This window comes from Prinia subflava, chromosome 8 (genome assembly GCF_021018805.1).
Source record: "Prinia subflava isolate CZ2003 ecotype Zambia chromosome 8, Cam_Psub_1.2, whole genome shotgun sequence".
Lineage (NCBI taxonomy): Eukaryota > Metazoa > Chordata > Aves > Passeriformes > Cisticolidae > Prinia > Prinia subflava.
The window spans coordinates 18150400-18176333 of NC_086254.1; the positions used below are offsets into that span (position 1 = coordinate 18150400).

General features: G+C 49.0%; 1 protein-coding gene across 1 annotated transcript; it reads right to left on the reverse strand.

Annotated features, from left to right (window-relative positions):
- Positions 1-143: 143 nt before the first annotated feature.
- On the reverse strand, positions 144-25920 carry MED1 (mediator complex subunit 1). Its single transcript, XM_063403746.1, has 17 exons — positions 25754-25920; positions 23373-23479; positions 17080-17158; positions 16438-16492; positions 14676-14808; positions 13945-13973; positions 13533-13604; positions 13279-13353; positions 12861-12934; positions 12546-12635; positions 11389-11500; positions 9999-10123; positions 9726-9844; positions 7829-8030; positions 7163-7258; positions 6956-7061; positions 144-5914 (listed from the first exon to the last, which is right to left on the reverse strand). The coding sequence occupies exons 1-17, from the start codon at positions 25779-25781 to the stop codon at positions 2668-2670; spliced, it is 4749 nt and encodes a 1582-aa protein (XP_063259816.1). The 5' UTR covers positions 25782-25920; the 3' UTR covers positions 144-2667.
- Between the last annotated feature and the right edge of the window lie 14 nt (positions 25921-25934).

Genomic DNA, 25934 nt, shown 5'->3' on the forward strand with positions numbered 1-25934 from the left:
CCCTTCCGGGAGCGGCGCGCTCCACCAATCAGCGCCGCGCGCGGGGGTTGCGTCACGATGATGTCATTGTGGCGGGAAAATCCAGCGTGGCGGGGATGCCCTGCGGAGCCTCCTCCCCTCCCCCAGCACGGAGCCGACACCGCTTTGTACCAAAGGGGTTTATTCGCATGGAAATAAACATGTTCTCTGCAATATCTCCAAAAAAGTCGAAATTCCGCTTTCCCCTCCCCAAAAAAATTCTGCCGCGGGGGGCGGGGATATTTATTTACAGTTCCAGCGATTTTTCCAGCCAGGGATTTTATGTACATGATAATTGAGGAAAGAACCAGTTTCTTTTAATCTCAGTGTTCGCTTCACCACCTGAGATTAAAAGGTTTGGCTTATAATTCATTTTCACTTTATTTTTTTTTTAATCTTTCTGAATACTGAAAGATGTAAAATAATCGAGAATAAGCAAAAATACTCCAAAAATAAACCATTTCTCAGAGCCCGAGCAGTGACACCCCAAAGCCTCTGCGTGGTCACGCACCTCAGCTCTCCCAGGACTGACGTCATTGGAAGGGGACAGGGCACCAAAATGGGGTGAAAAGCTTTAAATGTGGGACTCGAGCCTCCTGCAGTGGCTGGAGGAGACCTTGTTCCCTCTGTTCCCACCTTCCACAGGGGGAATTTTGGATACTGAGCTTTGGTCTGGGTGAGGGGAGAGGAAATGAGTGCAGCTTGCTGCTTTAAATCTGGTTTTTTGTGTCATTTTTGCTGCTGAACTGGACTCCCTTCCGAATTTCAGGATGCTGCACAGCAGGAAAACAGAGCTCTGGCTGAGGACAGGTCCAGGGCTCCATCCCAGGGGATTCCCAGCCTGGGTTCCACCTCAAAGTGCTTCTTCTGGAAGGCCGGTTGTGCCCTCGCACAACTCGCGACGGATCAAAGGGTATTTATTAAAAAACAGCTGAAATAAAAACAGGAAAAGGGGGGCAGGCAGCTCCCCAGAATCTGAGCTGGCAGAACTCCCACAGGAGCCACCGGAGCGGGGTCCGGCTGAATTCCTCTGGGATTCCCCTCCTGACATCCTCTCTGCAGCACCCCGTCAGTGTTTGTTCCAGGTTTGGATTCTAAATCCAAAATCTCCTTTTTTCCTATCACTTCCAGCTCTGCTGAGGGGGAGGTTGTGGCGTGCAGGACACCAGGAGCAAGGGATAAATACTGGAAAATAGGAGAAGGGAAAAGTTCTCCGGGGTTTGGGGAAGTTTGGGAGGAATTCAGGCTCCCGTGCTCTGCAGGAGGCCTGGAATTAATCTGTGGGCAGGAGGAAGGGGGGTGAGAAATCCCTACAATTAATAGGGATTAATAATTGGGTAGTGACCCCAAATTAATAATTGCCAACCCATTAAAAAGACTTCCCAAGAAGCTGGAAACCAAACAGCTTTCCTGGGGTGAGCCCAGGATGGGAAATTTCAGTGGTTTTTAAAATAAACTCGAATCCTTGAGGTCTTTTCACGCTGCATCCCCAAAGGGGAGGCACAACCTCATCCCCACAGGGAAATCCTGGCCTCCAGCACCCACAGCAAAACCCAGCTGGGAGCAGGATCCTGCTCACTGCACAATTCCAGAGGAGACGCATTTGCAGAACTCCTGATTTCCCACATTCCTCTTCAGTGAATCAGACGAAACTGCCTTTAAAAATAAAACACTCTCCTGAGCCTCTTTTCCTTTCAGGGACCACAAGATCAGCCCGGAGAGGACGCCTGAGTCACGCTCCTAATTCCAGCCAAAAGGGGAAAATCCATCTTTTAAGGAAATCAACACTTCTGCTGCAACTCTGATCCCAGGGAGGTTTTTTTTCCAAGTTTTTTTTCCACGGCTCCCTTAGCTGGACAATCCTGTGTGTGACAGAATTCCCAGCTCGGCAGCACGAGGAGGTTCCAGGGAAGTTGGTGCAGACGGGAGTTCCTTTTCCACTGAGGTTTGCAGGGATTTCACCGTGCTGGAAATGTCACCAAAGCTGCAGAGCCGCCCAAACCCAAACGGGCTCTACCCAAATTCTCGTTGAGATAAAAACAAGGAGGTGTTCCCACATGGAGGTGAATAAATAGCTAAAAACAAGTGGGAAGGCAAAGCCAAGGCAGCAGCAATTCCTCAGAGCTGTGACCTGGGATAAAATCCTGATTTCCATGAAAAAACAGGAATGCCGTGGGAATAAAATAAGTTAAAAACCTCGTGGCTTTCCTTCTTCCAAAAAATTAAAACCCATCCCTAAACCATTTCCTAAAATAATGACTTTAAAACTTCCTACATCCAAAAGGAGTTTATGCTGAATGGGAAGAGGGCAGAGGGACTGGGATCCCCCAGGCCAGCCTATGTCTGTTTGCCCCGTTTGGGGGCTGCTCCCACATCCCCACGCTCGGCTCCATCCCCGTGAACTCCAGCAGGGATGGGAATACTCAGGAATTCAGGAAGAATGGAAATGCCCACAGGATGAAGGCCACAGGTGCTGGCACTCACATCCCTACTGCACACGCCTTGGTGGTCTGAAAATCTTGGGAATACTTATTGGAAATACTCATTTCTCCCCTCTCCAAACACAGCCCGGGAAGATCCGCGTGGCAGGTTTGGGACGAATCCCTCCTTGCTCCCCTCCAGGACCTGCAGACAGCTCGTCTGGGAGAATTAATTGCCAATCAGAGCAACATCCATGAGATCATCGTCCTCCTCCCCGATGAGGAACTCGGGGCTGGCCCGGGACGGCCGCTCGGCCGAGAGGATGGCGTTGCTGGCCATGGACAGGGACTGATCCGCCGAGATCGGCGACTTGGACCAGCTCTCGGGCTTCATGCCGTGCGATTTCTTCTTGTCCCTGTCCTTATCCCTGTCCCTCTCCCTGTCCCTGTCCTTGTCCTTCACTTTCTTCTTCTCCTTTTTGTGCTTCTTGTGCTTCTCGGCGCTGTACTCGGGCAGGGGCCGCACGCCGTCGTCGGAGCTGGGGCTGTTCTGGTAGGATTTCTCGGCGATGGAGGAGCCCGACTCGCTCTCGCTGTCGATGTTCTGGGGGGTGTAGGCCGGGGATTTGCTGTGGCTGGGCGAGCAGCGCTCGTGTTTGGGCGTGGAGCCGCTGATCAGGGGCGAGCCGTAGCTTTTGGAAGAAGCCATCTGAGGCCTCAGGCCGTCCCCGCCGCCTTCCCCGGGTTTCTGCAGAGTTACTTTGGCTTTGATGCTGGGGGAGCCTCCATCGTGCTTGCTGATGATGATTTTGGCCACTCCGGTGCTTCCGACGTTTTTGGAATCCGAGTTCTTCTTGGAAGAGTCAACGGATCCTCCCGAAACGGAGACCTTGGACTTCTCCTTGTCGCTCTTCTCCCGCTTTCCCTGGAACTCCCCTCCAGACATGTTGTGTTTGGAGGACATCGTATGGCTTGAGGAATTGGAACTGGGCCCCACCTGGCCGTCCATGGGGTCGTCCCCGCCGGGCCCGCTGGTGACCACGCCGTGCTTCAGCTTGTCGATGACCGCCGTCAGCGACGGCTTCTTGTTCCTGCTGGGGGACTTGCCCTTGGAGCTTCCATGCTGGTTCTGGGAGGAAGACATGGAAGACCCGCTGGACGAGAAGGAAGATGAAGACGCCGTGGAGGAGTTGGACGAGGGAGGCGGTTTCTGGGACATGGACCCCGAGGATCCCATTCCTGAAGACGATTTCATGCTTGAGCCCGACCCAGTCCCAGACATGTGGGACCCACCAGACCCTGAACTGATGGGTGACTTCGCTTTCGACGACGGGGGAGTCCCCGGGACAGGCTTCATGGGGGAGGCGAGTTTGTCAGAACCCCCCGAGGGCCTCGAGTGGGACGGGGAGATGTTTGGTTTGCTCATGGAAGGGTTCATGAGGGACGATGGCTTTCCTTGAGGTTTCATCTTGGCGCTGCCGGAGCCGGCGCTGAGGCCGTGCTTGGTGATGGGGGAGGATCCTGGCTTCCCCACAGACTGGGACGAGCCCTTGGACTGACCCGAGCCCGAGCCCCCTTGCCCGGAGTAGAGGCTGCTGCTCATCTTCGAGCCAGAAGACCCTTCTGATTTGCTTTTAATTTTGCCTGAGGTTGAAGAGGAGGAAGAAGAGGAGGAGGAGGAAGAATGGCTATGATGGCTTTTGCTGCTGGAGGAGGTGACAGAACCACTACTCGTGTACTGGCCGTGTGAAGACGGTTTGCCCACAGTCACTGTTCCTTTTGGGATCTGAATGGTTATTTTTGGAATTGGAGGAGTAGCTACCCCGGGAGGAGTCTGGGATCTGCCCGAACTCCCCGGGGATTTGGACCCACCTGTGCTTGCTGGTGGTGTGAAGGGCCTGTTGGATGAACTGTGGGATGGAGATTTCCCATCCGTCTCCTGCTTCTTCCTCTTTGGAAGTTTCTCTTTGCTTTTGCCATCGCTGGACGGCGTCCGGCTGCGCTTGCCTGGCTTCCCATCTATCCCAGCAGCTGCCATGGCACTCCCAGACCCATTGCCTTCCTTTACCCGTTTCTGAGACTTCTCTTTTCCTAAATCCCCCGTGTTCAGCAAAGGGCTCTGGCCTCCGCTGTGGTGCTCCATGATCTCAGAGGAGCCCAGCGCTTTGCTGGCAGCTGCAATAATACTAAAATCCACCGTATCGGACGGAGCGCTCCCCTTAAATTTATTTTCCCCCCCGTCACCCCCCAAGACTTGCACCCCCAAATTAGTTAGAGACTGGGGGGCGTAGCCCTTGAAATCATCGGTGTCTCCGCTCTGACTGCTCTCATCAAAGTATTCCTCCCCAAACCCGCTCTGGCTCTGACTGTTGAGCAAGTCAGGGTTGAAATCTACCCCGTCTGGAAAAAAATGGTTGGAGGAGTCGCTGTTGGGGCTGACAGCGGCGTCCGCGATCAGGTCCGCGGGGTCCGTGTACGGATTCTCGCTGCTGTTGGCCTGAAAAACATCGGGGTCAAAGAGGGCACTTTGTGAATGTCCTGAACTGGAGGAGTCTCTGACCGGGGTGCCGATGGGCGGGCAGTCCTCGGCGGCGCTGGGCAGCTTGGACGCCTCCTCGGCGATGTCCGAGAGGATGTCGGTGACGTCGGCGCCGATGCTGTCGGAGCTGGACAGGCGCACCATCCTCTGCATGCCGGGCTGCGCGTGCGGCAGCGCCTGCGGGAAGGTGGCGGGAGGGGTGCTGCACTGGCTGGGTGCTGGGGTGATGTGAGGGGTGTCCAGGGTGTCTGCGGTCATGTTGACGTCAAAAATGGGGTTCTGGGAGTCAACGTCCATGGAAAAGAGCTCCCTCTGGAAATCGTCCTCAGTCTGGTGCTTGGGCTTGTCGGCCGGCACGCGGGATTTTTTTTTCTTTTGTTTATTCCCACCCGGGCCCATTTCCATTCTGGGGGAGCCAGAGGAAGAGTTCTGCCTTTCCAGAGGGCTGCTCCCATACAGAGTGGAGAAATCCTGAGGGGGATTCTCCTTAAGGAGGTTCATGAGCATGGGGTGGTTCTTGGTGTTGCTGGCTGGTGAGGATACTGGTGGAGGTGTGTGGTGGGGAGGGGTTGGACTTGAGCCAATGGTAGACCCCACATTCCCTGTGATCTGCAACAAACTAGTGAGAATAGGGTTCTGAGACACTTTGCTGAAGTCCTCCCCATGGCCCACCGAGTCATGCCTCTCTTTCATGCTTATGCTCATGTTAAACAAAGTTGTGATGGGCCCCCCAGGAAAAGTGTTGGTCGGGGTGGTGGTCCCGCTCATCGGGTTGCTGCCTGTGGTCATGCCATACCCTGGGCTGCTGGCTGGGGGCAGGTTTTTCTTCACCATGTCCTCCACTGTCTCTGCAATGAGGGACAGGGCTGGCGTGTCGGCTTGGATGGTTTCTGCCTTCCTGCGGATGGCTCTCATGGTGACAGGGATGGACATGCACCTGCAACACACGGCACGGGGTCAGGGGGGCTGGCTGTCCCCAGCAGAGGACACTGGCGAGGTGTGACACCTCCAGCAGGTACAAAATGAGCACTCAGGGGCTTGCACAGCACAGCAGCAGCTCCAGGTTTTATGTCCTGCTTGGATTCACGCTTATTCCACCACCTCTATCCTGCACTTGCAATCAGAGAGTGAATTAATTATCTCTAATTAGGTGATAGATCATTAGCTGGTGGTTAAAAAGCACAGGATCAGTCACAGAATCATGGAATGGTTTGGTTTGGAAAGAGCCTTAAAGCCGAAACAGTTCCACCCCTGCCATGGCAGGGACACCTCCCACTGTCCCAGGGTGCTCCAAGCCCTGTCCAGCCTGGCCTGGGGCACTGCCAGGGATCCAGGGACAACCCCAGCTCCTCTGGGCACCTCTGCCAGGGCCTCCCCACCCTCACAGGGAGGGATTTCTTCTCAATATCCCATCTAGAACCACTGTTCAGTTTACAGCCATTCCCCCTTGTCCTGTCCTCATGAAGGAATCTGGGCTGTTACTCCAGTTCTGGCAGAAAACACCTTTAGTGTGGCAAACCTGATTTTCCAGAACCTTATAAAAATCCCAGGATGGCTCAGGTAGGAAGAGCTTCAAGCCCATCCAGTTCCACCCCTCCATCATGGGCAGGGAGAGCTTTCTGAGCTCAAAAATTGGTGATAACTCCACATTCTGGATAACACCAAATTGGGATAACAAATCTATAATGTGCTGAAATCAAAACCAGTGGTTCCACTCCAAAGGGGACAGGAGTGTCCTGTGAATGTCCTGCTGTGCTCTGAGGGTGACTGAGGTGAGGGAACCCAGATAAAAACCCTTCATAAACTCAATAAACTCAAAAATAAGCAGCTACAGTTCAATGTCTGGAATTTTCAGCATGGCTCTGAGTTCTTCTGTCTTCCAAACCACCACAGGACAGCTCCAGAACTGCTGGATGAACACGAGGTGCAGCAGAGCTCACCTGTGTGATTGGGAGGTGGGACAAAAATCCCAACTTACCTCTGCACAACCTTGGCAATGAAATCATCTGTGCAGATGAGGGCGTCGGACAGCCCCTTGTACAGCTTACAGTTCACGTGGCTGGAGTCCTGCACGTCCATCACCACTGCAAGAGAGCAGGGAGGGATCAAAATGCAGCACGCAGGGCCAGGGAACCCTGCCAGGCTCCCCAAAAACGCCGCTCGTGCTGATCCAGAGCCCACTTACCACACACCAGGGAGTCGTTGACGGGGTGCTGGAAGGACACACTGAAACAGGAGTCAGACAGAGGGCAAACTTCAAACTGCAGGATCCCAGGAGAGTCTGAGAGACACAGGAACAATTCTGAGGCTCTGGAGATGAACCAGAGCCTCAAAACCCCCAACAGACAGGGAAAAAAATAAGGGAAGCAGCAGAGGCCTCGTTTCTTAGGAGGAAAACTGCACAGGGTTCATCATTCCTGTCACCCTGGTTCTGAAGACTTTTCTAAGCCTTCTGTAATGTTCTTCATATTGGAGTCAGAAATTTTACTTTATCACACTTTCTGCTATAAATAATGGCCGTGTTTTGCTAATTGTCTTTCATTTCTAGGTGGGAGGAGAAAGCTGATTGACAGTTGGCTCGACCAACGCGGTTTGAGAGGTGGAATTCCTCTGGGATTGGGACAAACACTGAGGATGTTTTCCCTCCGTTCTGAACAAGGAAAACATGATTTAATTCCTCAGAGTAGGACTAAACTAAAAGTTTCACCCTGGATGGCATTCCTTCTGGGGAGAGAATCCCCTGCAGTTAACACCCATGTACAAAATTGAATTTTGTGAATAAACCCGCCCCTTTCCTGTGGCTCTTTTGGTGCCATCTGTGCCACGTTCACCCTCTGGAGGTGGCACCCACCTTCCCTCAGCACAGTCCTCTTGACGCAGCTGCCGATGAGGGTGTTGTAGGCCACCTGGTGCCGGATGAGGCTGAGGATCAGGGGCACCCTGCCGGGGTGCTGGAAGGCGATTTTGCTGATCAGAGTTCCCTGCAGGCTGCGGCCGTCAGGGAGAGGAGCGTCCTTGTTCAGGAAGTAACAGTGCTGCTGTCCTGGAAGGGCCTGGAAAACAACCCTGCGTTAGGTACGAGGGGGTACTGACACCACGGCACCTTTCTGGGTCATTGGGATGAGCACTGAGGATGTTTTCCTGCTGCTCTGAACAAGGAAAATGTGATTTAATTCCTCAGAAGTAGGAATGCCCAACAGCATTTGCTGGGACTTCCCACAGTCCCAGCTTGCTCCAAGCCCTTTCCAACCTGGCACTGCACAGGGACAGGAGCAGCCACAGCTTCTCTGGGATTGGGACAAACACTGAGGATGTTTTCCTTGTGCTCTGAACAAGGAAAATGTGATTTAATTCCTCAGAGTGGGACTGCCCAACAGCATTCTGAACAAGGAAAACATGATTTAAATCCTCAGAGTGGGACTGCCCAACAGCATTTGCTGGGACTTCCCACAGTCCCAGCTTGCTCCAAGCCCTGTCCAACCTGACACTGCCAGGGCAGCCACAGCTTCTCTGGGATTGGGACAAACACTGAAGATGTTTTCCTTCTGTTCTGAACAAGGAAAACTTGATTTAATTCCTCAGAGTGGGACTGCCCAACAGCATTTGTTGTTCCCACTAAGTTTTACACTTAACTCCAGAGAATCCTCTGGTGTTAACACTCATCCATAAATGTAAAGATTTCTGCCAAAATGCTGTGATTTGTTCAGCCACACATCACTGGACAGAAGGAAGGGACAGATCCTGGCAAGGCTCAGCCCCTCTGCTCTCCTCCCTGCAGCTGCACTCCAACACCAAAGCATCTTTCAACAGCTACTTCTCCTAAATACCACGATCATCATGGAATCATGGAATGGTTTGGGGTGGGAGGATCTTAAATCCCTTCCAGTGCCACAGACTGGGACACTTCCCACAGTCCCAGCTTGCTCCAAGCCCTGTCCAGCCTGGCACTGCCAGGGCAGCCACAGCTTCTCTGGGATTGGGACAAACTCTGAGGATGTTTTCCTTCCGTTCTGAACAAGGAAAACTTGATTTAATTCCTCAGAGTGGGACTGCCCAACAGCATTCACTGTTCCCACTAGGTTTCACACTGGATGGCATTCCTTCTGGGGAGAGAATCCTCTGGAGTTTACACCCATGTACAAAATTGAGTTTTGTGAATAAACTCGCCCCTTTCCTGTGGTTCCCAATCCACAAATTTAAGGATTTCTCCCCAAAATGCTGTGATTTGTTCAGCCACACATCACTGGACAGAAGGAACCTGAACCCCAATGCTTGAAGAAGGAGTTTTGTCTGTGAACAAACACAGAACCCATTTTGTTTATCTGTGGGCCCGATTTTCTGAAGCCTGAGAATTTTTGGCTTTCCCAAGGGAGAGTTTTCAGCAGTTTCTCCTTTCTCAGGCAGCTTTGTGCAAACACTTCCTCTTCCCCTAACATTTCTGGGTTAAGAATATAAACAATATTCCTTTCCTATAACAACCTCTCTCCCAGGTGTTGTTTGTGTTGCTGAACCAATGCAGAGAGGTGTCCAACCTGTGAAATGCCTTTTTTAGCACAGCAGGTTATAAAAAAGCAGGGAAATCACTGCAATAAAGCTTTCTCCTGATATTTTCTACCTGCTGGAGTCAAACACCTTTATTTTCATGTCCAATTGCAACACCTATCCCACCTGGAGGACCCCTGGAAGAGCAGAACCCCCCGAGATGCTGGTGTGGAGGTGCCCCAGGGCACCCAGGGGTGCACACTTACGGCGTAGAAGCGCATGTTGTGGTTCAGGGGCAGCGGGTCGGCCTCCTTGGACAGCTCAAACTGCGTGATCAGCTCGTAGAGGGGCACAAACGTGGGTGGGGTGTCAAACAGAGGGATACCTGAGGGGAAAAACAGCGTGGAGTGAAAAGCAGGTTTGACTGGAAACCCCCAGCAACTCCCCTGGCACATGTGGAAAATCAGCAGCGTTTGCTGACAGAAATGAGGGAGCACCAATGCAAGCCCAGGGATGTGTGTGGCAGCTCTGCAACCCACCTGTGCAGCTCTGGAGCTTCTGGATGAAAGCTCGGGACACCGGGATGGGACGAGGGAATTTCAGGAAGAAACAGGCGGGCAAGTCCACGCTGTTGGCACTGGTGATGGAGGAGAACGACGGAGTCCTGGGGAGATTGGGGGGACAGAAGGTCCTGTGAGCTGCAGGGCTGCTGCTGCCTCACCTCACACAACAGTGATGTTTGCTCAAATGCACCTTGTTACACCTCAAAAATGCAGGCATTTCCTCCTCAGAAGCCCTGAAACAGGCATTTCTTGGCCTTAAAGCAGCGTTATGTGAATTAAATCATATGAGATTCACACGGTGCTATGACAATCCCCCAGCTGAGTGTCCTCATGTCCTGCCCTTACCCTTTGCTGTCCACAGGATGGGAGCCCATGATGAGAGGAGCAATTGGGAGTTTGTGCATTGCCATGGTTCCCTGAAACAGGCATTTCTTGGCCTTAAAGCAGCGTTATGTGAATTAAATCATATGAGATTCACACGATGCTGTGACAATCCCTCAGCTGAGTGCTGCCCTGCTGTCCTGCCCTTACCCTCTCAGGGTTGTTGTCCCCTGGGATTCTCCTCGGGGTTGCTGCTCCCCGAGGTAATCAGGTTTTTCATCTTTTCTTTGCCCTAAGTGTTTCACACCAGAGCCAGAGCAGCCAGGCTGAGTCCCCAGTCCGTGTTTCCAGGGTTGTTCATCCTTTCATCATCTCCCAGTTCTGTCCCAGCTCTGCAGGGCGTCCCCAGCAGAGCAGGACACGCGGGGGACTGGGCGGGTCAGAGGGTCCCGGACCCTTTGTACCATTCCCTGACCCAAACACCGTCCACAAGGAACTTTTTATTTACAAAATCTTACCAATACTCACTACCTATGCTAACATGGCATTTCTACTCTAAACCAATCTCTAAAATCCAACTCAGCAGAAAATGGGGGAAAAGAACAAGAACAAGGAGCACAGGGGCCACTCCCCAATTCCTCCATCTTGTCTCTTCAACCCCATACACTAAAAATCCTAAATTCTACATTTACACTCTGTGATAAACTAAATACTGCTTATTTTGAATTCTCCCAGCTTGTGATTCTCCACACACTGTGGGCATTCACTGCCATGGCAGGGATCAGAGGCAGTGCCCTCCTGGGCTCTGTGTGAGGCTGCCTGAGCCCCTGGGACAGACCCCAGACCCCCTGTCCGGGCTCAGACCCTCCAGGGTGGCCACAGGGATGTCCAGGACTCTGACATTGTTACACCTCAAAAATGAAGGCATTTCCTCCTCAGAAGGCATTTCTTGGCCTTAAACCAGCATTATGTGAATTAAATCCTATGGGATTCACACGATGCTGTGACAATCCCCCAGCTGAGTGTCCTGCTGTCCTGTCCTTACCCTTTGCTGTCCACAGGGTGGGAGCCCATGATGAGAGGAGCAATTGGGAGTTTGTGCATTGCCATGGTTCCCTCCACTGTCACCGACACGTTCATGCCCAGCGAGCGCGGAACTGCGGGGGGAAGCAGGAGAAGAACACGACAAGGACATGAGCTGATGGAAAAGAAAAAAAAAACCCAAACCAGTGGCAAGTTTTGTGGATTAAATAGGAATTAAATGTACTCTCCATCCCTGGAAGGGTTGGAGGCCAAGTTGGATGGGGCTTGGAGCAACCTGGAGTAGGGGAAGGTGCCTATGGAACTGGATGAGCCTTAGGGTCTCTTCCAACACAAAATATTTGATTGTGATTCCATAAAACATCACTCTGACTTCTCCCACAAAAAAAAAAAAAAAAAAAAACACTTCACAGAGCTCACTGTTCACCTCCAGGACCAAATGGACAACAGCCAGAATGACTGTTCCACCCAAAGCTCCACTTCCCTCCTGCCAGGTGGACCAATTGTGTCATCCTCAAAATATTTTCCAAATGCATTTGCGAGTTCATGGTTTGCTCTTTGCAAAGCAAAACAAATAATGATTTTGGATAATTTCCTCCCTCTTTTTTTTTTTTTTCCCTGACAACTGGAGCTTGGTTTTGGCATTGTAACAAGAGCCAGATGTCCATGCATAAAAATAATATTGTAACATGATGGGAGAGGCACGAGGCTGGATGGGGCTCTGAGGAACCTGGAATGGTGGAAGGTGGCCCTGCCCACAGCAGGGGATGGAACTGGATGAGATTTAAGGTCCCTCCAAACCCAAACTATTCTGGGATTCTGTGTTTTAATTCAAATAACAAAACAAATCCCACGTTAAAATGAGATTCACTGCAAGGGAAAGGCTGTGCCTGCAAATTCTCACCCCCTGACCCCAGAGGAGCCCAGCTCCAACTGCAGCACGGCCACAGGGTCCAGTGGTCAGTGGTCACCTGTGGTCAGTGGTCACCTGTGGTCAGTGGTCACCTGTGGTCAGTGGTCACCTGTGGTCAGTGGTCACCTGGGCTCGTTAACCCCACAGGCCAGGCTGTGACAGTCCTGCTGCACAGGGTGACAGCAGAGGGGAGCTGGGCTGCAGCTCTGCTTCCTTCCCTCCTCCCAGCAGCTCCACAGCTCACCTACCATTGTTCTCATGCAGAACCACAGGGGATCCAGAGCCGTCCTCAAATAAATCATAGGGGGAGACGTAATATTTGAGATTCATCAGGAGACCTGGGGGAGAAAAACTCCTGATGAGGCACCCTGAGGAGTCATCCCCACCCCACACAGCCACACAAACACCCAAAGGCTTTGTCTCTCTTTTATTTTATTTTTTTTCCACTAGTTAATGTGAAACTGTCAGCCATAGTGAGGCGCAGGAACATTAAATTAACATTAAATTAACATTAAATTACCATTAAATTGTGTTAATTCCTTTTTTTAAAGAGTGAATGGTACCTCCACTCCTGGGGGTGAGATAGCCAACAGTGCCGTGCAGGATCTTGTCCAGGGGGTTTGCATTGGTGGCCTGCCTGCAAGGGAGGCAATCACAGTCTGAAACAAGCCACAAACCCACGTGCTGAGACTGATCTCAACTCAAAATTCACATTTCTGGGACCAAAAGAGGGATTGATCCTAAACTTTACACTCTACAAGCAAAACAAAATCTGTTTTACCCTCTACAGCGTGGCTGGTTTAGCACTGAATCTACAGTGAAACACAGCCAAAGCTTTCTCAATTTAAAACTCAAAATCACTGAGTCCACCTAGCCACAAACTTTTTATTTTAGAGCCTTTTAGGCTCTCCTCCAACCAAATCCTGCAGTTAAAAAGGAATTTCTCAGAGATCTAAGCATTTATAGGTGCCACAGACTTACCAGTACATCCCAGCCATCTTTTGGAGATCCAACTCCAAGGACTGCAGAGCCAAGTACATTTTAGTTTTAAGTTTGCTTAGGGGAAAAAAAAGCAATAAAACAATGTAAGAAAATCTGAACTGTGCAGTGCAAACCTACAAGCTTTAAAGGTTTTTTTTTTTATTTTATATGTATATAAATGCATTATAAATAAATGCATTCTAAACCTTTTATTTCATTTAATATATGTGGATATAAATATATCCTGGACTTACTTGTCCCCTGGCAGCTTATACAGGTTCACAAGTCCCCTCAGATGCTTTGAAAACTCGTCAAAATTTTTCTCTCTGAAAGAAAAAAAGGGAGGAAAAGTTACCAAGTATTCAAATTAGTAACAGATAGGTTTTGTTTTAAAAAGGGACATAAATAAAGACGCTGAGCCACTTAATAAAAAAAACTTTTGCTACATGAAAATGTGTTCTTTAAATGAAAATTGAGCTTTGAAGCCACCTTGCACAGCAGCCAGAATGACAAGATCTGAGCCAAAGCCAGAGAATCCCCTGGAGAAGTGAAGACACTTTGTGGGGAAGGAGCAGTTGTGAAGAATTTTGTGTTTCCAGACATCAAAACAGCATCAGATCATTCCAAACCTGTGAGAAAACACCACAAGCCACCCCTGTCGCTCACCTCAGATGTTGCACCAGCTCTGGACAGCTCTGCAAAGAAAGAACACAAAAGGATGTCAGTGTGGGACACAGCTCTGCAGCTGGGAAAAGGCAGGACAGGGAAATTCCCCAGCATCAGCTTTTCCTGGAGACACAAAATGCTCCCAGCCATGCCTTGCTGTGCTTCTACTTCTGCTCCTCAAACCCTGCTGGGACAAATCCAGGAATAATATTTCATCTTGAATTATTAATTTGAAATAAACTTCTCCAATGTGAAGCTTTATATTGAAAATCTATGAGTTTATACAGGGATATTAAAGATGGGTTGTTTTGAGGAGAGGCAAATCAAACACAAAACTCAAACTCTCCTCCCTGTGCAGAAGGGAAGTAAAACCATTTCCTCCCAGCATTCCACATTTTAGAACTTTCCACTCCCAGATCTGAGCTTTGTAAGAATAATTTCCCTTTCCTTTCCTTGGAAACACAGCAATAACTTCAATAAAATTCCATAAAACACTGAGGTGACATCCTCAAATAATTTTGCAAGTTGTGAATCCGTTGATTAGAAAATCCCACAGGAGGAAACTACTCCATGGAGGATTTTACTTCTCACTAGAACAAGAAATAGAGCAGCAAGGGTGCAACTCTGGGTCTGAAAGAACGTTAAATAAAACACATTTTGTCTGCTCAAAATCAAGGGAGATACACAGAAATCTCAAAAGCACGAGGGTTCCTCTTTGCAGGAATACACACCACGGGGTTTTCTCCATGGTGAGCCACCTTGACATCGCAGAGCAGCCCCGCAGGGTCCAGCTGCACCTCCACGTAGAACATGTCTGAGGTGATGTAACACTCGGTGCCGTTGGCGCTCAGGTGGGAGCCCAGGCTGCAGAGGGAACGGAATAAAAATCGCTGTGAGGTGCACGGAAAACTCACAAAAACCCAAAGATCCAGCAGAGAAAACCCTCACAGAAAATCCCACAAAAACCCACAACCCCAGCAGAGAAAATCCATACAAACCCTACACAAAAACCCCACAGCCCCAGCAGAGAAAACCCTCACAGAAAACCCCACAAAAACCCACAGCCCCAGCAGAGAAAAATCATACAAAACCCACACCAAACCCCACAGCCCCAGCAGAGAAAACCCTCACAGAAAACCTCACAAAAACCCACACAAAACCCACAGCTCCAGCAGAGAAAAGCCATACAAAACCCAAACAAAACCCCACACAAAACCCCAAAGCCATAGCACAGAAAAATCATACAAAACCTACACAAAACCCACACAAAACCCACAGCCCCAGCAGAGAAAACCCTCACAGAAAACCTCACGAAAACCCACACAGAACCCCACAGCCCCAGCAGAGAAAACCCTCACAGAAAACCCATACAAAACCCACACAAAATCCCCCAATCTGAGCACATAAACCCACACAAAACCCATACAAAACACCCACAAAACCCCACAATCCAAGCACACAAAACTCATACAAAACCCACACAAAATCCCCCAATCCAAGCACACAAAACCTTCATGAAACACCCAAAAAAACCTCACAATCCAAGCACATAAAACCCCCTAATCCAAGCACACAAAACCCATACAAAACTCACACAAAACCCCCCCAATCCAAGCACACAAAACTCCCCAATCCAAGCTCACAAAATCCCACAATCCAAGCACAAACCCCCCACAATCTAAGCACACAAAACCCTCACAAAACCCCCACAAAATCCCACAATCCAAGCACACAAAACCCCCCAATCCAAGCTCACAAAATCCCACAATCCAAGAACAAACCCCTCACAATCCAAGCACACAAAACCCGACAATCCAAGCTCACAAAAGCCCCCAATCCAAGCACACAAAACCCCACAATCCAAGCACACAAACCCTCCACAATCCAAGCACACAAAACCCCCAATCCAAACTCACAAAATCCCACCATCCATCAAACAAACCCCACAATCCAAGCACACAAAACCCCCAATCCAAACTCACAAAATCCCACCATCCATCAAACAAACCCCACAATCCAAGCACACAAAACCCCCAATCCAAACTCACAAAATCCCACCATCCATCAAACAAACCCCACAATCCAAGCACACAAAACCCCCCAATCCAATCACACAAAATCCCCCAATCCAAGCACACAAAATCCCCAATCCAAGCACACAAAACCCCCAATCCAAACTCACAAAATGCCACAATCCATCAAACAAACCCCACAATCCAAGCACACAAAAGCCCCCAGTCCAAGCACACAAAATCCCCAACCCAAGCACACAAAACCCCCCAATCCAAGCACACAAAACCCCCCAATCCACGCACACAAAACCCCCCAATCCACACACACAAAACCCCCCAATCCAAACTCACAAAATGCCACAATCCATCAAACAAACCCCACAATCCAAGCCCAAACTCCCCCAATCCCAGCAGCAGCAGGTTGTGGCGTGGGCAGGGAAGCAGGAGAAGGCCCTGCCGTGGGTCAGAGGAGGGGACGCACCCGCTCTGCCGGGCGATGGACTCCAGGCGGTCGGTCATGGCCGGCAGGGACGACACTGCACAGAGAGAACAAAACCCAGAGTTCAGGGCATGATCTGACACTCCCTAAGGAATAAACCAGCAAATTCCCACCAGCAATAAACCAAATTTCAGCTGGTTATTCCCTCCCGTGTCTGCTCACACCGACCCACGAGCAGCTACACAGGAGCTGTGCCCAAATACAGACACGAGGGTCTGAGCAGAGAAACCCAAATATTTCCAAAGTGCAAGGGGAAAATGGAATTTCTGCACATGGAATCCAGGATGAAGAATCACAGAACTCACAGAATCATGGATGGGTTGGGTTGGGAAGGACCTTAAAGCCCACCCAAGCCATGGGCAGGACACCTTCCACTATCCCAGGTGCTCCCAATGTGGCCTTGGACACTTCCAGGGATGGGGCAGCCACAGCTTTTTTGGGCAGAAAGAGGATTTTCCCAAAAAAACCCAGCACAGCCAGTCCTGACTGTCCTGCGTGGCACTGAGCTCAGTGTGCTGACGAACCCCTGAGCACCACCAACACTCTGTGTGTTTTTTATGGAGCATTTCCACAGATTTTCCACGCTGGAGCAGCCTGTGGGGAGCACACAGAGAACACACCGACCTTTCAGGGCCTTCTGCAGCGTCTCCAGGCAGCTCACCAGGTGCTGGTGTCCCCCCGAGTTCAGCACCACTCGCTTTTCCTTGGGCAGACACAAGAAAAAAAGTCATTTTCCCTTCTCCCTCCCTAGGGGGGAGTTATGGCAACTTTTGTGCAGCCAAGTGAGGTTTATTTAGTGTGATATATGCCAATAACTCGCTTTTTGAAATTTATGAAAATTTAATAAAGAATAAAAATTGGTTACAAAAAAATTAATACAATAATAAAAGTTTAAAAAGTTTTCAGAGACAGGACAAATAATGAGGCAATAAGAGCAAAGAAAGGTAGCCCGGGTCTACCGTCCCCTCTCCTCTCAGACAAAAGCTGCGAGAAAGAAGGGCCCCGTTAGAGAGAAGCATCTCTATTTTTGAGGACAAACTTTGATGATTATGCATACTTTATCTAAGAAAAGCCCGTTTGCCAAGAGCCTTTTGCAAAACCCCTGGCGTCTTGGAGTCTGGCTTAACCAGGTGGCTTTGTGGATTCAAGGAGATATACAATGGTCTCGCTTGACCAGGGTAGATTCAAGGAGATATGCACGGTCTGGAGTGACCAGGGTGGTTTCAAGGAGATATGTATCTTTCCCTCTGAAACATCCAAGAGGGGTTTTTAGTATGGCTTGTTGTAATTGTTCTCTCTGTGTAGAAACCTCTGGGTTATCTTCTCTTTGCTCTTGAGCTAAGGACAATACCTTACACACAATTCTTACTTAGATTCAATGTTAAAAACTACATTTACTACATTATTTAAATGTTAATATTGCATAACTTTTCTACCTAGCATATTACATATAGTAAATATCTGCGTAGAGCCACACACCCAATATGCCTTTTTCACAATCCCTCCTCTTTCTTTTTATAATAAAATTGGCTCGAGCGATATTTACTGCTCTCTTGCATCCCTTCTATGTTCATTTTCTTCATAAATCAGTCTGGCTTCCTGGAGGGGGTCTGCTACTCTGTTTTGTTTCCTTAATACCATTATCTTTTGTACCGTTTTTGTTGTATCCATCTTTTGATCCAAGGTCACTAATTGCATACCTTGAACTACACTAGTGATTAATCTGATAAAACAAGGGATCAAACAAGGGAGGAATATTAAACCAGCTGTAGCACATAAGAGGAAAAAACCTAGTTTCTTCCACCATTCTATTCCTAGCACATTATCCCACCAGCTGGTACTTAGCATGGATTCCCACTTCTGGACTGGTACATGGGCGATTTTTCTGATATCATTGACTATATCCAGGACAGCTTCTCCATTATCATCTATTTTTAAACAACAATCTGATGTATTGAATTTTCCACAAACGCCCCCTTCTTCAGCTAATAGGTAATCCAGTGCTAACCTGTTTTGGTACACAGCGGCTCTGATTTGAGTTTGTTGCCTGGATATTAATTCCATTGCACTACCAGTTTTGTTTGTTATTATCTCTACGACTGCTTGAAGCCTTATGATACGGTTTAACATATAAATGGGAGTTCGATATCCCCAACTCCCGTCCTGTGCCCAGGTGGCTGGTCCGTATGTTTCCAGTATGCGTGCAGGGGGCCACTCATCCTCTCCCCATTTTTGGAATCCTCCAATTACATCTCTCTTGCTTCTTTTTAGATCCTCATAAACTGGTATCCCTAAGTGATCCCCTTCAGGTCCGGGCAAAAGAAAAAATCCTGGTTGTATGACACCCAGAGTACAGCTCCCTTTCCACTTGGGAGGGAGTTTTGGATACGCCCTTTTCCCACATATCCAGAACAAACCGTCTGGAGCTTTCCAATAGTCCAATTTTTGCTCATCCATATTCTCCCAAAATTTAGAAATCTCTGGGATGCCAACATAAGGATTCTTTCCTGTATCATTACATTGAAAAAGCCTGATTTTATTATTATATTCACAATTTCCGTTTTTTTCTTTTTTCTGGGTCCAGTACATGGTAGGTTCTTCTGGGATCCACCATACAGAGGTTCCATTACTAACCTTGTATCTTTTACAGGGAGTTTTTCCTACTTCACGGAGGAACTTTTTTCCTTCACGCCAAAGACATTCCTCCCCTATGACTACTGAACTTAAAATCCATCCCCCTGGCCGATTTTCTCCCTTTATACTTGTTTGGTTCCACTTAAGGAGCTCGATTGGGCCTAAGCTGCTGCCTTTCCATGGCCATTCTTCTGACATCAAAGCCCCTCCACAGACCCAACAATTGGTTACGTTGAGTTCCTTACTTATTCTTTCTCCCAATTCCACAAACAGATTTTTACCCATCCGTGAAATATCTATTTCTTTCTCCAGTTGTTGTTCCAATTTCTTATACAAACCATCCAGCGAGATTGGTACAGGCTTTGGTGGTGGTGCAGGCCTAGCTTTTTTGCTTATCAATTCCTCCTTTACCAAATCCTTTGTTTTACTCCCAGTAATGTGGGTGAAACACATCCATTTCTCCCCTTTTGCACATTCACTTCCCCTCACATTTTCCGCCATCCAGTACTTTTTCCCATTGTGTATGCAGTTTCCCAATTTGGAAGGGTTATAACAGTGACTGTTGATATGAGTGTGAGAAATAAAGAAGGAGCCTCGGTGTCTTTCCATATACAGTTTTTGGTAACACCTGTAGCATGGCCTGGTCGGCATCCCAAAAGGGAAGAGCCAGAAAATGAGTGACAGAACCAGCAGAGGTCCAGTATGGCTTATACTCCCACCTCCCATGCCTATGGGGTTGCAGCCCACAGCAGGTGTATGTGATCTTCTCGGTGGCGATTACAGAGGCCAATCTGGTCTTGCCCTCTCCTCTATTGTCACTTTCTCTTAGCTAATTTCCAGGCAAATCGTTTTTGACACTTCTTGACCGTGGTCTCTGTTCAACTTCCCTTTACCCCCACAAAAGCTACTTTTTTCCTTTCTCTCACACTATTTCTTAATACAGTTTACTTTCTCTGAGGAACTATAATAAAGTTTAAAATAAAAATTTACACTTTCTATACTTTCATTCATCCACATTCACTCCACCCTATTTTCCACTTATTCTCACACACAACCAACAATCATGACAACAACAAGGTACCTTTTTTTTTTTTTTTTTTTACACAACTTTTACACTCTTTAAAGAGTCCCTGGCCAGATAATGTATTTCACAAACCTTCAATCTGGCAATGTTGGGATTTCTCTTCCCAACCCCAGATGTCTTGGGTTTATTTCATAGATTCTGCAGAATTTAACATAACCCTGGATGTCTCAGAATTTCTCTCCAATCCAGCTGGTTATCAACCCTGGGTGCTCTCAGAATTTTCCTCAACCCAGCTAAATTCTGGGTGTTCTTGGAATATTTCTTCAACCCAGCCGATTATTAAAATAACCTGGGTGTTCTTGGAATAATTTTCCTCAACCCAGCAAAAGCTTTTAGGGTTCTCTTTTCACACACTTCTTCCCGGGGGGGGTTTCTTTCACTCCTTTTTACCATTCACTTTCGTCCCGGTGCTGGCCGCGTCCCTCGCGGGACAACGGAACCGCAGCGTAGGGGACTCCGCTCTCGCTTGGAAGGTCTGGGTTTTACCCCAGCCCGCCTCTCAGACACACACACTTTCAGCCCCCGTTCCGCGCAAAACGCTGCCACCCCCAATCCCAGCAATTCTTACCACTCCGTTGTCCTTGGGTCTTTATTCTTCGTGCACACTTTGATGTTAGGAGCTGGTTACCGCGGTTTTTAGGGAATTCTTTCCCTTCTCTTTGCCTTATTGTCTCCTTTTGTCCTTGGATCTTACCCCTTTCTGGGGTACTTAGCGAGGACCAGAGCCGAGGCCGCCTAATGCAGGCGGGACGCGTCTTCCTGGTCTCTAATCCTCTCACAGCACCCACAGTGGGGTATTTTAACCGTACTCTGCTACCAAATTGTGATATATGCCAATAACTCGCTTTTTGAAATTTATGAAAATTTAATAAAGAATAAAAATTGGTTACAAAAAAATTAATACAATAATAAAAGTTTAAAAAGTTTTCAGAGACAGGACAAATAATGAGGCAATAAGAGCAAAGAAAGGTAGCCCGGGTCTACCGTCCCCTCTCCTCTCAGACAAAAGCTGCGAGAAAGAAGGGCCCCGTTAGAGAGAAGCATCTCTATTTTTGAGGACAAACTTTGATGATTATGCATACTTTATCTAAGAAAAGCCCGTTTGCCAAGAGCCTTTTGCAAAACCCCTGGCGTCTTGGAGTCTGGCTTAACCAGGTGGCTTTGTGGATTCAAGGAGATATACAATGGTCTCGCTTGACCAGGGTAGATTCAAGGAGATATGCACGGTCTGGAGTGACCAGGGTGGTTTCAAGGAGATATGTATCTTTCCCTCTGAAACATCCAAGAGGGGTTTTTAGTATGGCTTGTTGTAATTGTTCTCTCTGTGTAGAAACCTCTGGGTTATCTTCTCTTTGCTCTTGAGCTAAGGACAATACCTTACACACAATTCTTACTTAGATTCAATGTTAAAAACTACATTTACTACATTATTTAAATGTTAATATTGCATAACTTTTCTACCTAGCATATTACATATAGTAAATATCTGCGTAGAGCCACACACCCAATATGCCTTTTTCACATTTAGATAATTAAAAGCAGGTTAGATTTCATCCCCAAATTTTATCATCGTGATTCCTGTAGGTTAACAGTATCTGTTTGCAAGTAAATTACAAAGGCAGGCCTGGAGTTGATTTATTTTATTTTAAGCAACTTGCTCAGCTGGAAGAAAAGAGTGTAGCAACTTTTTATAAGTCTAAGCTGAGAATTTTAGAAGAGGTGACAGAAAAATAAAGAGCCAGGCAAACTTTTTAACACCTGAGCATGGGCAGGAGGCTTTGCTGCAGCTCTCCCCTGTCTCCTGCTCCTCCTTCCCCCACCAGACCAATATTCCAATATTCCAATATTCCAACACTCCAATATTCCAATATTCCAATACTCCAATATTCCAATACTCCAATATTCCAATACTCCAATATTCCAATACTCCAATATTCCAACACTCCAATATTCCAACACTCCAATATTCCAACACTCCAATATTCCAACACTCCAATATTCCAATACTCCAATATTCCAATACTCCAATATTCCAATATTCTAATACTCCAATATTCCAATATTCCAATATTCCAATATTCCAATATTCCAATACTCCAATATTCCAATACTCCAATATTCCAATACTCCAATACTCCAATATTCCAATACTCCAATATTCCAATACTCCAATACTCCAATAGTCCAATACTCCAATAGTCCAATACTCCAATAGTCCAATACTCCAATATTCCAATACTCCAATATTCCAATATTCAATACTCCAATACTCCAATATTCCAATATTCCAATACTCCAATATTCCAATACTCCAATATTCCAATACTCCAATATTCCAATACTCCAATACTCCAATACTCCAATAGTCCAATACTCCAATAGTCCAATACTCCAATATTCCAATACTCCAATATTCCAATATTCAATACTCCAATACTCCAATACTCCAATATTCCAATATTCCAATACTCCAATATTCCAATACTCCAATATTCCAATACTCCAATATTCCAATACTCCAATACTCCAATAGTCCAATATTCCAATACTCCAATATTCCAATACTCCAATATTCCAATATTCCAATAGTCCAATATTCCAATAGTCCAATAGTCCAATACTCCAATAGTCCAATACTCCGATAGTCCAATATTCAATAATCCAATACTCCAATACTCCAATATTCCAATACTCCAATACTCCAATATTCCAATACTCCAATAGTCCAATACTCCAATATTCCAATACTCCAATATTCCAATATTCAATACTCCAATACTCCAATACTCCAATATTCCAATATTCCAATACTCCAATATTCCAATACTCCAATATTCCAATATTCCAATACTCCAATATTCCAATACTCCAATACTCCAATAGTCCAATATTCCAATACGCCAATATTCCAATACTCCAAACCCATTTTTGACTAAGCCAGAGCACTGAGTGTGCAGTGTCACTGAACAAACTGCTCCACAAAACATCCTGGAAGGGTGAGCAGCAGAAAATACAACTTTGACCCTTTCCCTGGCACCGAGCCGGTGATTAATCTGTAATTAAGGCAGGCAGGGAGGGTTTGGACATCTCAGGAAGAGAGCGAAGCCCTGGACACAACAAAAACAGCTTGAAGAGATCTAAGAGTCCCACACAAAGCCATGGGCAGGGGAGCCCCGGGCAGGGCCTGCTCAGTGCTCACCATGACCTGACGGACCAACTTCATGGTCTCTGTCCAGGGCCGGTTCTGGCTGTACTTGGCGTGGAGCCTCTCCAGCAGGGAGCTCATCTTGTTCATCTTCTCCGCCTCTGTGGGACAGCAGTGATCAGAAAATCATCCAGCGCTGGAAATTTCACTGATCAGATCAGGAATGCAACACTTCCCACCCTCAGGGTGACTTCAAAGAATTTACTGGCTGCTGGTTTAACCCCACACCTCGAGCTGAGCTGGAATATCCTAAGGTGATAAAGCTAAAGGATCATGAAAATCCTGTGGAATGCCTGTCTGGGAAATGTTCAGCTCGTGTTGTGAGTGCTGTGGCCCCAGCAGGTTCAGTTCTGTCAGGACAGGAGCCCCAGGGTCTGATGTTTAACAGGAAACTGAGGGTGTGGGGAACACGGGGTTAAAGCAGTGAGGGGGGGTTTGTGTCCCTGGATTCCCTCTCTGCTCTCTGTCCCAGCTTCCTGAAAGGTCTCCACACCTCCCATCATCAAAAACCTCAGCCAAATCATTCCAACTGCCACTTGTCACAAATTCTGTGCTCACACACACTCCTGCCTCACAGCAGGATTTGGGGGGAGTTGCTGGAGCTGTGCCAGGTTCAGGTTGGATTTTGGGAAAGGTTCCTCTCCCAGAGAGTGGCAGGGCACTGCCCAGGGCACGGGCATGGCCCCAGGGCTGCCACAGCTCCAGGAGAGCTTGGACAACGCTCTCAGGGACAGGGTGGGATTGTTGGGGTGGCTGTGCAGGGCTGGGAGTGGGACTCTGGTGATCCTGTGGGTCCCTTCCAGCTGAGGACACTCCATGACTCCTCAAAGATGAGGGCTGGTGTCCCCTGGGGTCCCCTGGTGTCTCCCCTGGTGTTCCCTGGGTGCCCCCTGGGTGTCCCTCTGGTGTCCCCTGGTCCCTCTGGTGTCCCCCTGGTGTCCCCTGGGTGCCCCCTGGGTGTCCCTCTGGTGTCCCCTGGTCCCTGTGGTGTCCCCTGGTCCCTGTGGTGTCTCCTGGGTGTCCCCTGGTCCCTCTGGTGTCCCCTGGGTGTCCCTCTGGTGTCCCCTCGTCCCCTGGGTGTCCCCTGGTGTCCCCTGGTCCCTCTGGTGTCCCCTGGGTGTCCCGCTGGTGTCCCCTGGTCCCTCTGGTGTTCCCTAGGTGTCCCTCTGGTGTCCCCTGGGTGTCCCTCTGGTGTCCCCTGGGTGTCCCCTGGTTCCTCTGGGGTCCCCTGGTGTCCCCTGGGTGTTGCCCCAGAGCCAGGACACAGCTCCATGTGCTGGGCAGGGATGAAGCAGTGGATGAGTGGCTGGAAGGTGACAAAGAGAACGTGGCTTTTAGGAACACTCAAATCCCGGATTTTGGTGCCAAGAGTCAGAGCTTTCCACATTTCCATGTCAGAAAAATGCCAGGGGACATCATTCCAGAATAAACCTGTCCCTTGCACTGGAGGGTCCAAGGCAAAGATGACATTTTAGTGTCACCTCACAGGACCCTGTGACTTCCACCTGCCAAACTTCCAGGTTTGGGTTCCTCATCGATCCTCTCCCAGCCCACAGAGCTCACACTGAGCTCTCCAAACCCGAGTGTAAGGAACAAATGAATGTGTGCTGGATGTTCTGGAGCCTCCTGCTCTGCAGACATTCCAAACCCAGCTGTATCCCTGCTCCAGGAGACCCTGCCTTGGCAGAGGGCTTGGGCTGGATGATCTCCAGACATCCCTTCCAACCCCAGCTATTCTGGGATTTTGTTTTCAGGCACTTTATACCTCTCAGCTGCACCAACACAGGATGCTGGAGGTGGGAAGGGACCCCTGGAGCTCACTTGGTCTGAGCCCCCTCCCCAGCCAGCAGAGAGTGGAACAGAATCCCACGAGAGAGTTGGAAGGGACCTCTGTAAATCACCCCTGACAAGGCAGGGTCACCTGGAACGTGCCCAGGTGGGTGTGAGGTATCTCCAGAGAGGGAATCTCCACACCCTCCCTGGGCAGCTGCTCCAGTGCTCTGAAAGAAGCTCTTCCTCATGCCGAGGTGGGACTTGTGTTTCAGTTTCTGGCCATTACTCCTCATCCTGTCACTGAGCAGGACTGAACAGAGTCTGGCACCATCCTCTGCCTATCTCCCCTATCCTGGAGATCCCTGTACGGATCGATGGGATTCCCTCTCAACCCTCTCCTCTCCAACCAGGCCCGGCTCCGCGGCCCCTCCTCACCACAGAGATGCCGCCCCACACCTCAAATCACATTTGTGACCCTCTCCAGTTTCGCCTTCCGGGGCGACCCCTCAGCCGCTGCCCAGACCCACAGGGGTCCCCTCGGATCCCCCCACGCTCCCTCACGGGGCCGCCGGGAACCTCCGCGTCCCTCGCGCCGCACTCACCCTCGGCGCTGCCCGGCGCTGCCTTCATGTTGCAGGTCGGGGGGCGGAATCGAGAGAGGGAGAGGGGCTGGGAGAGGGGCTGGGAGCGCGGGCGGGGAGCGCGGGCGGCGGCCGGGCCGCCCTCGCCCTCACACGGCGGCGGCCGCCGCCATCGCTGCGCCCGCGGCTGCGCGCCCGCGCT